The sequence below is a fragment of the Microtus pennsylvanicus genome, chromosome 14, assembly GCF_037038515.1.
Source record: "Microtus pennsylvanicus isolate mMicPen1 chromosome 14, mMicPen1.hap1, whole genome shotgun sequence".
In the NCBI taxonomy this organism is placed as follows: domain Eukaryota; kingdom Metazoa; phylum Chordata; class Mammalia; order Rodentia; family Cricetidae; genus Microtus; species Microtus pennsylvanicus.
Window position 1 is genome coordinate 32,482,621 of NC_134592.1, and position 17,468 is coordinate 32,500,088.

Sequence of the window (17,468 nt, forward strand, 5' to 3'; positions counted from 1 at the left end):
GGGTGCAACCATGTCAGAGTAAGACCTGGGGTCTCTGCCCGCTCTGAACATCTGTTTTTCCACTGTGTTTATTCTAGAGGGAGAAGGGGCTAGGGTGAAGTGGATCTCTGTTCAGTTCTGTGAGTGACGGTCGCGTTTCCTCCTTGTGGGCTCTCAGAGCTCTGGGCCTCCCTGATCGGCACCCTGCAGCGTGGCCTCCTCTCCTCCCACACAGCAGCTTCCTAGTGAGGCTGTCTGCCCAGACCAGATGCCTCAGGAACAGAAGGGAGGAGTGTATTGTGGGACATCAGGGGGCTGTGGGATGGGTGACTGGGAGGTGGGCAGCCATAAGGGTCCCGGGAAATCTTTCCCCTCAGCTCCCTTCAGATCACTGTGGTTTCATTTAACCCTGTGGGTAGCAGGGAGATTCAGACGACTATTTCTGTCTTATTAAAGTTTCCTTGGGAGGGCAGGAAGGCCTGCATTCTCTGAGGCTCATGTGTGATGTGCTTTAAACCGTGGCAAAAAAAAAAAAAAAAAGCCAATAACTTGGCCTTCAGGCTTGCTGCCCTTCTGCAGTGGCTGGCCCATCACTCAGTTGTCTCTGGCTGTTATCTTGCAGATCCTTGGATGTGTGTGTGTATGTATGAGGGGGTGGCAGAGGAGGCTCGGTGCCCCAGAAACTTGATTTGTGGAGCAGGGCCTATGGGAGGGATTGATCACTGGAGATGGAATGCATTTGTCCTCACAAAGACGGGCCTGTTTAAATATTCAAATGCCGTTGTGTCCTGGACATAGGTGCCAGTGTCCCTGCAGGGCTGGCCAGAGGCAGGGTGAGGGAGTTTCTCTTTGATGCCTACCCACCACCTTGCCTGCCACTGTTTCCTCTGCCCTGCTGCTTGACCCTGACCTCCCTGCCCTCAGATGTCCTTCCATCCGCTCCTCTGAGCATGCTGCCATAGCCACCTGTGTCCTCTGGAATTGCCTTCTTATCCACAGGAACCTTTCTATCCATGGTGCTAAGTGGTTCTTTTCATTTCTGCAAGTAACCCTTTACCTATGGAAATAGTATCTGTGCAGAGAAGTCAGGAAGGGGAAGGGGAAGCCGCTGTCACCTTAGTCCCCAAAGGAACAAAGTCTGCAGGTTTTGTAGGATTCGCTGTGATTTGTTCCTTTCCTCCCCAATTGTCCTCTCACCTTCCTCTCACCAGTACAAGTGAATGATATCTGTCTGTGTCAACAGATGGGTTTCTACAGCAGCAATCCTAGGGCTACATAGTATTCCACAATGAGAACATGCCACAGCTTATGATGGTTCTGGTGTGTGCGGTCAGTAGTCAACTTGTTAAATGCATGGTTTGGAATTTGCTCACTGTTAGCAACATTGCAGCTTTTTCGTCACACGGTTTTGTCTTAGCAGATACTAGCTATACACAATAATGGTTTCATTATGGTGCTTTTCACAAGGGAATAGAATGTATTTTGAAGGTGTCCATCTCCTGTTACCCTCTCTTGTCCCCCTTCTCACTCCCACGGTTCTCTTTTCAACCAAGTTCTCTTCTTCTTCCGTATCATGTCCTCATTTTTATTTATGTTTGCTGACCCAATGATTTTAATTAGGGTTGCCTACCTGGCCTCTGGTAAGGAGTCATTACAAAAGTATGGGCACCTCATAGGGCTATACCGCTAAAGAAAATGCTTTCCCCATTACTGTCACTCCATAGGGAGGGGAGGGTTCCTACGTGCTCCTCCTCCATTCATGACAAAATGTTATTGGGCCTGGTTTTTGTATAATGTTTTATTATTTCCTCAAAGAAGAACTGTGATGTCAAAGGCCCTGGTGCTAGTCTCGGTGTGTGTGTGTGTGTGTGTGAGTGTGTGTGTGTGGCCTGTGCCAGGTGAGAGAGCTGGGGAAGGCACTACCCTGACCGGAATGAGATGTCTGAAGCCATGCTGAGGCTCTGCCACTTGCTGTCTAGGACTTGGAGAAGATGGCTTGTTTTGGGTGTCGTGTCCTCTGTGTGCAGTGGGAAGGGCATCTGACTGTGACGACATATATATATATATATATATATATATATATATATATATATATGAGGGTTTGCACACGATATGGTTGAAGAAATATTTCTTCTCCCACCTTAATCCCCTCTTTCTTAGAATACCTGGGGAGACCAGGCTTGTTGTACAAGGAAGGATTTAGTTGAGCAGACACTAGGTGCTCTAGGGGCCAGAGGAGGATTACATGTGTGGTAGGGTGTGGTTCAGAGGACATATCCCGAGGCCAATCAGATTTAAACAAGGACAGGATGAACAGATTCCTGTCTCCAGGGATAGAAAAGCTTATGTACCCGTGTGGAGAGAGGTCATGATAATAAAGGTTTCTGACTTAGGCTATGGGTTTGGAATGTTCTATGGGTTTCCTCTAGATGAGCTTTTTCGTTCCCTCAGGAGGGTCATGAGATAGAAATGTAGTCATCTCTATCTTCTAGATGAAGACTGGGGAGAAGATGCCCATGGGCACTGGACGCTGCCCATGTTCCTGTAATAACCCCCAGGGTCACACAGGGGATAACCAGGGAGGTGAAACTCAGCTGCTGTGAATCTCGTCCACCGTCCGCCATCCACCGTCATGGATGTTTTCTGCGGGGACATTGAGTATGCCTCCCACGAGGCTCCCTCTCGAACTGTGTGGTCACAGTTTGTCCGTTTGTCTTCTCAGGCTAGACAGTATACCTTCTGGGGACAAGGACCATGTCATAGGCCACTGGCACCATATCTCTAGCACAGTGGTATTCCTAAACACTTGATGAATGGCTGGAGAAAGGAACATGCTAGGAACAGCAATGACTACCTTGTCCAGAACAGAGTGTGCGACAGTGTGACAAGTGTCTGCAGCAGGAAAGGCTTACGGGACACCAGGCTGGACTTGTCTGGAGAAGACTGCATTGTCAACCTGGGGACATGTCTAGAAAGGTTAATCCATAGGATTATTTAGGTGAGATCCCTGAAGCCCAGGCTGGGATATCTTCCCAGTCATGTAGAAGATGAGAAGCCTGGATGGTGTTGAAAAGCAATAACAAAACGAACGAGGCAAACAAGGCAGGCCTTCTGACAGAAAATGCACAGCCGTGGTGGGGATGGCCCAGTTGGTAAAGCACTTGCCTGGAAAACACGAGGACCAGAGTCTGATCCCCAGAGACCACATGACAAAAGCTGAACGTGGCGCACAAGCTTGAACCTTAAGAGAGGCAGAGACAGACAGACCCCTGGGTCTTGCTGGCCAGTAAGCCCAGCCTGCTTGGCAATGTCCCGGCCATTGAGAGACCCGTCTCCCAAATAAATGGATGGGACTTGAGGAATGATGGTAGAGGTTGTCCTCTGGTCTACACACACACACACACACACACACACACACACACACACACACCCCGGAAAGGAAGGAGAGAATGAGGAAACCCCACAGAACCTGGCTGTGGCAGAGAGCATGAAGGGTTTTAAGAGTAGAGAGAGAGGTACTGATGACTCCTGGCATCTTGGGTTCGGGTATCTGAGACCCAAAGGGAGGCTTAACTGGAACATTCTGAAAGGGGAAGGAAGGACATTTGCAGAGTGATGAAACTCGGCCTTGAAAGCAGGGGAAGCGTCAGGAGGCCCAGGCAGGAAGTCTTTCTTTTCTCTCTTTATTAGTTAAATGTTTTCATTTATTTTACATCCTGACCACAGTTTCCCTTCCTTCCTCTTCTTCTGTTCCATTCCACTGCCCCTCCTCCCCCGCCGCCTCAGCCCTCCCCATTCACCCCTCCTCTGCTTCTTTTCAGAAAGGGACAGGCCTCCCATGGATGCTAACAAGGCATGGAATATCAAGTTGAGGAAGGACTAAGCGCCTCCCTTTGTATTGAGGCTGGCTGAGGCAACCCAGCATGAGGAATAGGTTCCTGAAAGCCAGTCCAAATGTTAGGGACAGGTCCTGATCCCCTTGTCAGGAGAACCATAAATAGACCAAGCTACAGGACCGTTATCCATATGTAGAAGGCCTAGGTTGGTCCTATGTGGGCTCCATAGCCATTGTTCCGGAGTCTGAACTCCTATGAGCCAGGTTAGTTGTTTCTGTGGGTTCCCTTGATGCCCCTGAGTCTACAATCCTTCCTCCCTCTCTTCAGCAGGATTCCTGGGGCTTTCCCAGTGCCTGACTGTGGGTCTCTGCATTTGTTTCCATCCGTCTCTGGATGAAGGCTCTCTGATGACAATTACGGTGGCCACCAATTTGATTACAGGAGATGGCCAGTTCAGGCACCCTCTCCACTCTCCAGGCAGGAAGTCTTAACAGAAGCAGTGGACTTTGGTTTCCCTAAAGGTGATAGTAGTCCCATAAGGTGGCTTAGGATTCATGAATAAGTCTGCTCTGCTCCCGCTGCTGAATCTGTCAGGTTGTCGTCCAGGCCTAGCAGGTGGACAGAGGTCTCCAGAGGGAAACACCCACAGGCCTCCAAGTGAGTAGGAGCTGCCACCATGGTAACGGGTTCCCATCCTTGACTTTTCTCTGTTTACTTTCCCCAGAAATGTTGACCATTGTATTTATTATTTCAATTACTTTTTCCATAATTGAATTCTATTTTACTTTTTGAGCTAATTAAAAACATGCTAGCATGAACCTCACTAGCCTCAAACACCACCTTATAAGGCGCAATGGTTGAGAGAAGCCGGTCTTAAAATCAAGAGGCCAGGATCTGAGCCCCCTGCTGTGTCATTTCCTAGCCATGACCTTGGGCACATCCCAAAGCGTCTTTGAGCCTTGATTTATTCGTCAAGTGATAATATGGATATACATGCTAGAGTTTCTAGGAAGGCTCAATAAGAGAATGTGTAAAGACATTAGCCTATTGCCTGCTTCATGGATATTGTCAATAAATATTTATTTTCTTTGTGCAAACTGACAAAGGCACTTAGCACCCCAGGGGACTCCCTGGCTGTGTTCTGGGCACTAGGTATTGGAGTTGTCAGGTCTACGGAAGCAGTTTGTAAAATGGAATGAACCAGCAAAAACGGCCCGTCTTCCAGATCCCCCGCTATGGCCAGGCCCCGCACTCTGCCCTTTGTGATCTTGGGCTGACACAGATCTCACTCTGTCTCTGTGGTCTACAGACTTCTCACCTCCATTTTACAGACAAGAAAACTGAGGCTTGGGTGAAGTCACTTGCCCCAGGCAGGTCACGTAGCAAATTGCTAGCATTCTGTTGCCATGGTTCTCGGGAGGACAGGAAGCTTCACGGTTTGGTTTGTGGTTTTTCTGTACCTCTCTTCCGGGTGCTCAGGAGCAAGTTACGTAGTGTTCTGAAAATGAAAGACTTGCAGTGTCTATCTCTTCTTCCTGTTATTAACTGGGGGCCACATTCACGTCTAATAAATTCCTAGAAAAAGCCAACAGCAGTCCTTGGGTTACCACCGGGCTTGCTGGGCAGCAGATCCTGGGTCTGGACTCAGAAGATAAAAGGCAGTGCCAGGCCTTGAGACTGGCGTCTGTAAAAAGTCAGGGTGTTAGCTGGGTGTGATGGTGTATGTACCTGTGATCCTAGTACTTGAGAGGTGAATTCAAGAAAACAGGGAGTTCAAGGCTAGCCTTGGCTACATAGTGAGTTCAAGGCCAGCCTATGTTACCCGAGACCTTGTTGCAAAAACAAAACAAAAAAACAAAACAAAAGAACTACACAAAAGAAAACAAAACAACAGCAGAAAGCAGAAGATCACCTCACAAAAAAAAATGTCAGGATGTTACAACCTACCACTCCCCCAGCTCTGTGATCCTATCCAGAGAATTAAGTTTAAAATAAGCATCATGGGTGGTTTGAAAGAACAAATGACATCACAGGAATGCAGCTGCTGGCCTCGCCGGGTAGGTGGGGAGACGGGAGTTGGCAGGTCCTGGGTGGATGTTGTGGCTAGGGACATAGATCATTTTTCTATCATGGCTGAGGGGGCACCTAGACCTTTCAAGGCCCAGAGGAAAGAGAACCACGAGGAGCTAGAACGGTGAGGACTTAGAGAGAATCTAAGCTTCTGTATTTTCACAGTGGGGTTTGTCCAAGGATATGTAGTGGGTGTGGATCCCAGAGTTCCTGGAGGCAACTGGCTCATCTGGAATCCAGCCTTGGAGGCCCACCCCCAGTGTGGGAGCCTTGGCCTGGCCAGAAAACTCCTTGCCCCTTACACAGCTACAGGTGTGCACAGTGCAGGGATAATCTTGTACTTCTCTTATTTTGAATCCCGGGAGCCATTGTTGGTCCTTAAAGAATACCTAGCTATTTAAAGTGGTCCTTAGAGCTGAGCAAGGCTGCCCTGAGAGTACAGGGCTGAGCTGCATCTCTCCTGGGGGTTGGCCCCAGTCTTGGTTTATTGTGGATGCTCTCCACCTGGGGAACTGGATGTGAGCTTTCCTCCACCTCCGGATGGTGCTGCAGAGAGAATGGGATGCTGGCACAGTGTGTGGAGCTCCAAATGTCCACCGAGTGGCCTGGCAGCCTTCTGACCAAAGGGTATGTGTGAGACCCTGTAGGGTGTGGGCTCCACTCTGAAGGGTTGAGCGGGAGAGAATATGATGACATCAGGGTTCTGAGGGGCCCATTGGGACCAAAGCAGAGCAGGGCACATGCCCTACCTTACCCTTCTCAGCCTCCATCCTCCTGCATCTGCTTCTTCCTGGCAAATTGCCAGATGCAGAATGAGGGCCCCTGAGAGAAGCAAGCTAGGGAGGTCAGCCTCAGGCGCTGGGGAAGCTGGGGACAGGAGTAACAAGCAGAAAATACACGGAACATCTTCCAGCTGTATTCTCCAAAGGCAGATAAACCACAGTTTGAATCCTGGGCTTGCCATTCGGGGAGTCACGTGCCTTTCTCCAGACTCAGGGTCCTCTGCCTGAAGAATGGGATTCAGGCCTTGTGACTAGGGTAAGATTCTGGGTAAGGACTGGGGGTGGCCTGCTTGTCTGTAGTGACGATGCCCTTGAGCAAACGCTGGGTGCTGTGATTTGTGTCCCAGCTGAAGGAGTTGAGCTACAGAGAGAGGGGCTGTGTGTCTGTGCCACGGGCAGACGCTGGAAATGTGATGCGGCTTGTGGCTCCCAAGGCCTAGGCTTTGTCTCTCGGACACTCACTCCGTAATTGCTTTCAGTCGCTGCTTTCAGTCTCTGGGAACCACTGGCTCAGATACCCACTGCGTGCTCCAAGTTGGGCTGATGAAAATGTGCCAGAGTCATTAAGTTATCAGTAGGGAAGGCAGCCGCTTCTCCCCGGCAGGAAGGATTCTGCTGTCTGCAGCAACCGGCTTTGTTCACACAAACTGCCAACCCCCCCTCCCTGCACCCTCTCCCCCCAAGCCCCAGCCAGCCATTGGAGTAAGACTAAGGGGGATAGGGGACGTGCTGTCCCTGCTCTGGGACAGCACTGATGGCATGCTGTAACTCTAGCCTGGAGGTCCCATGTGGAGAACCCAGCTCTGAACCGGGAATGTGGGCAAAGCTATTTCTGCAGCTTGACAGATGGATCCGCCCCAGGGGGAAGGAGAGAGAGGGAGGCAAGCTGGACTTCCCTTGTCACGGCCATTGCTCTCCACATGCGCGGTGCCAGGAACACAAAATCCAGGTGCTCGCTTGCCAAGGTGAAAAGAAGGACCTTAGGCTGTGCGCAGATGGGGCGGGCTAGTCCCAGGGGCGAGGGCTGCAGAGGTGCATCACGCAGAGGAGTGGGCCCCGGGGGAGGGAGACTATAGTGGGAAGATGGGGGTTCAGCCCTCTCTGCATGCTTCAGCAGTCTTGGGGCTTAGTCTGATTCCCTGCGTGCGACAGTTCCTTCCAGAGCGGGATTGCTGACTTGATAAAAGGGGAGCAGATGGTGCCGATACTTTCTTTTCAGAATGTTATTTTTCTCCTCACCTTCTTTTCCACTGTACACCATTAGCCCAGACTTCAGAGGAGAAGCGGCTAGCTCCCTCCCTTTTGGGGTTTATTGTCTTTGCCGAGCCCCTTTGATGGCAGTGGGGGATGATGGCAGCTGACGAGGACTGAGACTTACCACGGGCAGGATCCTCTTTTAAATCGCTCTCTTGCCTCTTTCTCCTTCTGGTGAGGTAGGTGTGCTGTCGCAGTGGGTCTCATTTCAGAGAGGGACCTGCCAGTGTGGAGAGGCAGCCGGCGGTTTCCGTCGGAATTTGGACCCAATCAGTTCAGACGTGGACCATTGGGGCGTCGTTGCAGCCCCTCACCCCATGATAGAGCTGGCTAAAGCCAGAGCAGCTGATCACACTGGAATGGTGGCCAGTGAGGTGCCCTAGGCAGACTTCTGGGAACCCACTCTGGACTGCTTGGGGCCTAGGTTTACCCCGGTGGATTTAAAGCCTTCAGTTGGAGTCACTTATTCCGACATCTCCCCTCCCAGATTTCCAGTGCAAGATAAGATCAGAGGGTCCGGAAAGAGCTCGGCTGGTAAACTGCTTGTTTTGCAAGTGTAAGGGCCTGAGTTTAATTTACGGAATTCATCTAAAATGTTAGGTGTGGTAGGAAGTGCTAGCAATCTCAGCCCTGGGCATCTAGAGACAGGTGTTCCTGGGGCTCACTGGCGGTCTAGCCTGCCCTATAGTAAGCTCCAGGCCATTTAGGGCACACGTGTGCACATGCATGCACGCACTGACACGACAATGAGGGACCCTTGAAGGAGTCTATATAGTAAGTGTTTCAAGATGGCGGCCACAGACCATGAAACCCAGCATGAGGCAGGCTCTTTCTGATTGCCCAGATCAATTGTCTATGAAGTTGGCCCCTGGTGTTTGGAGTGACGACTGGAAAGTAGAGTTAAAGGTCAGAGGGCATCCTCTCCAGCCTGTCTGGGCAATCGCAGCAGGGTTTCTAAAGCACTCCTACCGTAGAAATGTCGCCCTCTGATTCCACTGTGGTTCCATCAGAATAAATCAGGGAGTCAGGGCTTCCTCTCTCACCCCGTGATGATGTCATCTGAAAGACCAAGTCTTAGCATTAGCAGCTTTGTTTGGAGCTCCATTCACTCCAGGGCCTCCTAATTCTCTCTTTCAAACTACCCCACCTCCTGCTGCCTCCTTGCAGCCTGTGGCCTGCTCAGAGACCTACAAATCAGGACACCCCCCTCCTCAACCTAGTGTCTTCTTCCACCAGCTGCCCTGCCTTCTCCTACAGCCCTGATGGAAGTAATCTATTAGTAATCTGTTAGCCTTTTGCTATTCCCCATTTCCTGGAGCATGCCAGTGACCTGCAGCATCGTCTCATCCTCTGGGAGGACATGGCTTATTTTCATGCTGTGGTGGCCCCCTGAGGGTCATATGCAATGGTTCCCCCCACCCCATTCTCCATCCCTTTTGGCCTTACTTAGTGCCCCTGCCTCTAAGCCTGAGTCTACTCACCTTTAAGACGAGTGAATTAGTTACTTTTCTGTTGCTGCCACTTAACACCACGGCCAAGGAAACTGACAGAATAGCAAGGGTTTATTTAGGCTCACAGTTCCGGAGGGTTAAGAGTCCATCATGGCAGGGAGCCAGGGTAGCAGGCAGGGCAGTAGTAGCAGGTGAGAACTCATATCTTGAGCCACAAGTAGGAAGCAGAGAGAGTAAACTTGAAATGGCTTGAAGTTCTTAAACTTGGAAGCCCACCCCGCATTGACATACTTCCTCCAGCAAGGCCACACCTTCTAAGCCTCCCAGATAGTGCCACCCACTGGGGACCAAGTGTTCAAATGCTATGGTGGGGACATTGCTTGTTCAAGTCACCACAGTGGGGATGTGCGCTGCCATGAACCTGTTTGCTTGTTACACTCAGCGTCCCGGCTTGTGGGGGGCACTCGGGGACTCAAGGCAGGAGCTGAGGCTGGGGGCCTTGATGCTGCTGCTGCTTCTGTCCTGAACCCCCCTCCTGTGCAATATTCGTGTGGCTCTCATGTGACTCTTTCTTAACAACTTTAAAAGGGAATCTCCCTCTCCACAGTTTCCCTTGGTGTGTCATAACACCATAACTTCCAGTGCCACTGTGCCTATAGCCAGTCATGTCTTTTTCCATGAGGATTAAAGTATTTCCTTCCTTCCCTCCTTCGCCTCCTTCCCCTCCCTCCTTCCCTCCCTCCTCCCTCCCTCCCTCCCTCCCTCCCTCCCTCCCTCCCTCCCTCCCTCCCTCCTTTCCTTTCCTTTCCTTTCCCTTCTCCTTCCTTCCTTCCTTCCTTCCTTCCTTCCTTCCTTCCTTCCTTCCTTCCTTCCTTCCTTCCTTCCTTCCTTTAATTTGGATTTTCTCCTATATCCTTCTAACAACTCATCCACGCCAGGAACCTGGGAGTCTTCATTACCTCTCTAAGCTAACATCCCAGTGCCTGTCAGGCAGACCCCATGCTGGCCACTGCAGATGTAACCTGTGTGAACGGACGGATGGGGTCTGTCTCACTGGCTGCCTGTAGGATTGATGTGGATTAGTCCCAGGAAGGTGAACCCTGGGGTCCTGATGATTGGCAGGACCTCCCTGGGGAAGGGCATTAGGACCAAGAGCTGAAGGATGATTGGATGCTCATCAGGCAAACTGGGGGTGGGGGGCAGGCTAGGCAGAGGGATGAACATGCTTGAAGGCTCTGTGGTAAGGAGAAATAGGCAGGGAGGCTGAGAAGGAGGCAGGACCTGGTGCCAGATAAGGCCAGGCTGGGCAGTGCACATCAGAGACAGCCACGTTGGCTGGCACTTTGTTGCATTCTTATACCTGCCTTCTACAAGATTCTATCTTAAACCCCTCTCCCCATAACTCATTTCTACCTATAAGGCCATATCTTTTCCACCCATCCATCAGCCAGGCAAACTCATCTTGTAAGCAGTGTGCTAACACGAGAGTCCTATTAAGGACCCTCTGGGCAAAGTCCTCCCTGGTCCCTCATTATCAGGATGAAGTCAAGCCCAGAGGCCTTTCGTATTAGCTCCCTCAACCGCCACCCCTATTCTTTGCTACAGCTTTCTCAAATGGCTCACGGTACCCCTGAGGTGCTGGATGGATGTGCTGGGGAGCCCCAGGGGAGGTCTTGCTCATCTCATACTCTCCTACCAAGGGATTCTCACTCCAGGAAGCCACCTCCCCCAACTCAAGCTATCTGCTGCCCGGCTCAGCTACCCTTCTCTACCGTGCCTGCTCATACAGCCAGCCGCCCAGTCTCTCCGTTATAGGCACAGACCTTCTGCTAGACTGGGAACTATTTGGAGAGGGATGAGGGCCCCTTTGTCTTCATCCTCTTTGGTGCCACCGTCTAACGGATATTAACATTTAATAAGTGCGTTATTTAATGTGAGGGTCTAGTGATGAAGGAAGCACACTGTTCGAGTGAGCCATACGGGATAAAGCTCCATCCTGAAGTACTTTAGGAAGGAGTCTGGCTTCCAGGACACCTTCTTGAACTCCCTGGATCTGGAACTTCCAGCAGCCAATCACATTTCAAGGTGGCCTCCACCCCACACCCACACACTGGGAGGGTAGGTAGACCAAGTTGGTTAGAGTCAGGCCTAGGTCTTCTCAAGCTTTAGTGAGTTCCAGGATAATCTGGGTTCCCTGGCTGGGTGCCCCCTGATTGCTTGGTTCAGGGGGAGGGGTGGTATCAGAGAATTTGCTTCTGTTACAAGTTCCCATGTGATACTGGGGGCGCTGCTGCTCCAGGAACCACACGCTGAGAATCTGTGTTCTAGCAAAAGAATTTGTTCTTCAAAGGATCGCTCTCTACGTGCTAGGGGAGGAAATGGATGGTTTTGCTTGGGTTTAGCTTTGTAAGTTTTAAGTGTCATTAGTATGAGATTAGTGTGGACAGATGTAGGCTTGCCTCCACTCCTGGCTCTTGTCTCTCCCACAAGTGCTCCTATGTCCACACCAGTGACTCAACAAATAGGTTTTGTAGAAAGTGCATGGCAGCCGATGAGGTGGAGCGGGGGATATCACACAAGTCGATTGGAAGCCACCCTGAAGGGAAGGCGGCAGGTGTAGTAGACAGGATCGTAATTCAAGAAGTCCAGGGAGGGGTAACTGCTTTGAAGCGCAGTGAGTTCTCATCCCTGGAGCCTGAACAGGCCTCTAGAGCATTAGTGGGAATGATATTAGTGGGCAGTTAGTGTAAGTAACTGTTAAGATCTTGGAATTTTATGATTAAGAAGAAAAGCAATGGCTGACCCTGCACTGCATAAACGGCTCACTTGGGATCATGGCTGGATCTGCAGAGGTACTAGGCCGCCTGTGCAAATACTGAAAGCAGCTCTTCTTTGAACAGGCATGCATCCCTCAACAGCAGTGTGTTTGGTGTCTAAGTGGATTCATATTCAATGATCCTGTAATTTGTTGCTTATTGACCTCAGATCATTTAAAAGGTTAAATGGAAAAGCCACAAGCAGGCAGAGAGTGTACCTCAGGGGCCTCTTTATGTCCTGCTTCCTAAGTCACATGGAACTGAGACGCAAGGCACCATTTTAGTCTGTTTTGTGTGTGTGTGCGTGTGAGAGAGAGACAGAGATAGAGAGAAAAACATATATATATATAGAGATATAGATATATAGATAGAGACACAGAGAGAGAGCTTGAATTTATAGTGATAAGGTCACCAGCTTGAATTTCAAACACTCATCAAGAAAGTCCGACCAACTTCCATATTCCACAGTGTGGTAGGAGAGATCAAAGTTTCTCTTGGGGAGGTCTTACCCTTAAGATGTGATAAACAAGACTGGTGTCTCTTGTCCAATAGCTACTATTTACTGAACATCTGTTATGTTAGCTGGGTGAGATTCTTTGCAAATACTATTTATAATCTTTCAATTAACCTCCAAAGTATTACTATCTTCCTTTCCAGAGAACAGGCACAGAGAGATCACGAGTCTTTGTCCAGTTTCACAGAGCAAAACCTGTCCATTCATTTTTGGAAGTTGACGTAACTATAAAATTGAACCCTGATAAAGATAGTTAAAAAGTTATAGCTCTGTGAGTCTGAGTTCAGATGCAATATTATCAAGTTGAATCAATAACTATATCAAACGAATAATACACTCTGGCCAAATGGAGCATGTTCTAGGAATGCAAGAATGGTTCAATAATAGGAAATACTAGGAGCCAACCCAATTCACCATATCCACAAACCAAAGAAAAGCCATGTATTAGAGATACTTAAAGGGCAGTCGATAAAAGGCTCCTATAATAAGACTCTAAGACAGGAATAATAGGAACTGCTTCAATTTAATAAAAGCTAAAAATTAGCTGTAACGTCATTCAAAACAGTGAAACCCTAGATCCAACTTCATAAAAATAAGAGATGCCTGATTCTTCCATTTAAAGCTATTGTCCTGGCTATTACTCAAAATGAATTACGCTCCTTAGAAGTAGTTTACTTAAGAGAGAGAATAGACGGTGCTTTCTATTTTTTTTTTTGCCAAGCTTGGGAGAATCTGATAGGAAAAGATAAGTAGTGAGAAGACCTTGTGGCGTTTTCTTCTCCTTAGAGAGAAGGTCACAGCCACTGAATTGGGACACCTGAAACTGGGATTGGAACTCAGGTCTGATGCTGAAGTCCTGCTCTTCCTCTCTATAAAGAATTTATGCTTTCTGGTGCCAGTGATCTGGGGGAAGGGAGAGTCCCTCAGAACCAACCTATCCCTCACTGCTCCAGCAGAGTCTGCCAGGGTTGGCCTTCTGGGAGGGGGAAAGGATGGGCATTTGCGGGAAGAGGAAGATGGGCATTTGTGGGGAGAGGAGGATGGGCATGGAGGGGAGAGGAAGACGGGCATTTTGGGGAGAGGAAGATGGGCATTTAGCAGAGGAGAGGAGGATAAGCATTTGAGGGGAGAGGAATATGTGATGTGGGAGTGTCATGTATCAATCTGTTGATTTCATTGGTTAAGCAATAAAGAAACTGCTTGGCCCTGATAGGTTAAAACATAGGTGGGAGGAGTAAACAGAACAGAATGCTGGGAGGAAGAGGAAGTGAGCTCAGAGACGCCATGCTCCCCTCTTCTGGGCAGACGCGATAGCTCTGCTCTCTGAGGCAGACGCAATGGAGCAAGCCGCCAGGTCAGACATGCTGAATCTTTCCCGGTAAGACCTGTGCTACACAGTTTATTAGAGATGGGTTGATCGGGATATCAGAATTAGCCCATAAGAGGCTAGAGCTAGTGGGCCAAGCAGTGTTTAGAAGAATACAGTTTCCGTGTAATTATTTCGGGGCATAAGCTAGCAGGCGGCCAGGGTGCTGGGGGCGCAGCCCCGCCGCCCTTATTACTACAAATATGGGCATTAGGGGGGAGAGGAAGACGGGCATTTTGGGGAGGAGAACGGGTATTTAGGGAGAGGAGGATGTTTGGGGAGAGAGGAAGATGGCAATTTGGGAGGAGGAAGACGAGCATTTGGGGGAAGGAAGATGGGCATTTGGGAGGAAGAGGAAGATGGTCATTTGGGGTCACAGTTTCACTGTGAAGACCCCGAAGCCTCTGCTCTTGGCAATCCTATCCCTCTAAGGCTGAGGTCTGGGCTGAGTGTGGGGAGGCATGGCTGGTGGTCTGGCCCACGGTCACTTTGTCTGCCTTTTGCTGTCTAAATCCCGGGCATCCAGGGTACTGAGTCACCCCCTTTATTCTTGCCTCTAAGATGCCCTGTTAATGTTACTAGTTGCCTTTTGTCTCAAGCTGTCTCTGGGGTGCCAGAGGCTAATTGGAGCATTGAGGTCACAAGCTCTTGGCTACTGCAGCCACTAGGATGCCTCAGTCCCATTGTGTTTGCGGTGCGAGTAGAGCACATTCTCCTGGCGTAAATCAGAGGGTGATACATGGAAAGTTTGCTACTTCGTGGAGAATTAACCGCAGAGCAGCGGATGAGGCTCTGCAGAGGAATCCAGCAGACCTGGGTTCTGGTGGCTCTTCCACCGATGTGTTCCATGTGCGTCACTTAGTGCTGCTGGGCCTCACTGACCTCACTGGTGACCTAAGACGTTGGACTGCGTAGGCTTCCAGTGAAGTTGCAAAGTTCTGATGATAATCTTCCTTTCCGTGTGCTCAGTACCATTTGAAGTACCGTGTTAAGGCCAGGAGTAGAGCTCAGTGCCTAGCATACCCAACTCACTTGCCAGCGTACCTAACGCTGTAACAAACACACAGTCAAACAGTGCTCACCTAAGGACTCGGTGCGGTGCGTGGTTAATGAACTCATACAGCTATCATTCCCATTTTGTCTCCAAAGCAACGGAGACACAGAGCAGTTCATTCACTTACCCAGGGTCTCACAGGCAGAATGGTAGAGTACACAGTATCTGTGTTCATATACCTCTTTTGCATACACGAGCCCCATGATTACAGTGGTGTGGGTCTGAGGGTGGGAGGCACTTTTAAGGGGAAACCTGGCTCCGGTGTGGACAGCTGGGGACTGTTACCCCGAAGTGTGAGAGGTGACCACAGAAGTTGCTGACATTGCCCATCATTTCTTCTCTCTTCCTCTCTAGTCTGTGGCAAGCGCTACAAGAACCGGCCGGGACTCAGCTACCACTATGCTCACACTCACCTGGCCAGCGAGGAGGGCGATGAAGCCCAAGACCAGGACACGCGGTCCCCACCCAACCACAGAAACGAGAACCACAGACGTGAGTCCCCGTTTGTAAGGTTGGGGAGTGGGGCATGGGGCAGGTATTGTGGGGAGCAGTTCTTTTCTTTCCACTCTGGTATCTCCCGGCAGCAACAGCTGATGGGGTCTTGGTGTTGTGCGGTAAATGAACCCCTCAGCACAGCCAGCCACCATTCCTATGGCTGAGCTGGGCACCCAGGAAAGAGTAAGCAGGTTTGAATGCTCGTGATCAGCCTTGTCTCCAGACAGAGGCAGGATGTAAGTGTCCAGCAGAAGGGGAGTGACCTCACCTGGCTACTGTCGCAGGCCAGACCTGTCCATCATTTCCCTCAGCTTCAGAAGGGCCGCTCACAGCTGTTGCGAGCGACTGACGGTTTCTGGTTGACTGCTGTGGTTTTCCTGTATGGGTCACTACTATGGAGCTCTCCTGCCATCTGGATGGATATGTCACTTGGGATGACAGTTGGCTCTGAAGACTCAAAGTGATTCTGCAGATTTGTTTCTATTCTTTCTCTCCTTCCTCAACTCGCGGTTATGAATTAGGAATGAAAAGGGGGCTGGGCATTCACTGTTAGACTGGCTCTCTCCCATCCTGTATGGTTTCTGGGATGACAAACACCCCCAAACAGGATGTGGTCATGGAATCTGTTGAGCTTGCTTCAAGATCTGGGTCATACTGAGATCACTGGAGGGAGAGGTATTTGTGGACGTATGATGTGGGCTTTTGCTTCGTTTATACAATTTGTTGGTAGATATTTTAAAAACTTTTTTTCATTTAGATTTGGTTCATTATTTCATGTATATGAGCATTTTGCCTGCACGTATGCATGCACATATATGCAGTGCCTGCTGAGGTCAGAAGACTGCATCAAATCCCCTGTGACTGAAGTGACGGGGTTGTGAGCCTCTGTGTGAGCATGAGGTATCGGCCCTGGATCCTCTGGAAGGGCAGCAAGTGCTCTTAGTGCTAATGCTCCAGCCATGGTATACATTCTTAAAGTGAACAAAGACTCTGCCTTTTAAAAGCAGCCAGATTCTAAATTTAAAGATGACTCCTGTGTAGTTGAGAATCTCAGCTTATGGGACCCATGCCACATGGACACTTTCACCACACGTCTGAAACCATGGGCATCCCCTGGCCAAGACCTTTGCTTAGGTTTGTGTGTGGTTCTTCCAGACCAGTGTCCCATGTTCAATGGCCATGCTGCCTTCTCTATCAGGGTGCTGTGGCTGGCACAACAAAATACCTCAGACCAGAAGTCTTAAACTACAGCAATTAGTTCCTCACAGTTCTGGGGACTTGAGAAGCCAAAGTCAAGGCATTGTTAGTGTTGGCTTCTAGACATCCCTCTCCTTGGTTTGCAAATGGCTATCCTCTGGCAGCTCTGCCCTTTTCTCTCCATGCACATGGGTTCTTCTTATAAGGTCATCAGGCAGACTGGATTAGGACCTGCCTGCCCTAATAGCTGCATTGTGTGGTGTGTAGGTGCATGCATACGCATGCATGCGAGTCTGTCTGTCTGTCTGTCTGTGCATCTGTGTGTCTGTCTGCCTTTCACACTTACATATACTCTCAGTTGGCTTTCACTTTGCTTTTTGAGACCAAGTCTTTCACTGAACATGAAATTCACTGATTTGGCAAGACTAGCTGTGGAGACCTCCAGGGTCGCCCGTCTCTGCCTCCCCAGCTCTGGGATTATAGGTGCGTGCAGCTATTTCCATCTTTTTGTATGGGTGCTGGGGGCGCAGTCTAAACTCAGGTCCCTGTGTCTTCATGACAACTACTTACCAGTTGAGCTGTCTCCCCAGCTTCTCCAATAGTCTCATTTAACAAACGTCACTTCTTCATTTACTACTTCTCCTCCTCCTTCAG

The 17,468-nt window shown here is 49.7% G+C and overlaps 1 protein-coding gene across 3 annotated transcripts in view; it reads left to right on the forward strand.

Moving 5' to 3' along the window:
* The window catches only part of Dpf3 (double PHD fingers 3), a 275,295-nt gene that overhangs the window by 178,739 nt on the left and 79,088 nt on the right, over positions 1 to 17,468 (forward strand). For all 3 annotated transcript variants that reach the window (XM_075947683.1, XM_075947682.1, XM_075947684.1), the window contains exon 7: positions 15,477 to 15,614. In XM_075947683.1, the coding sequence (XP_075803798.1) occupies positions 15,477 to 15,614 (138 nt within the window). The remainder of the gene's footprint in view (positions 1 to 15,476; positions 15,615 to 17,468) is intronic.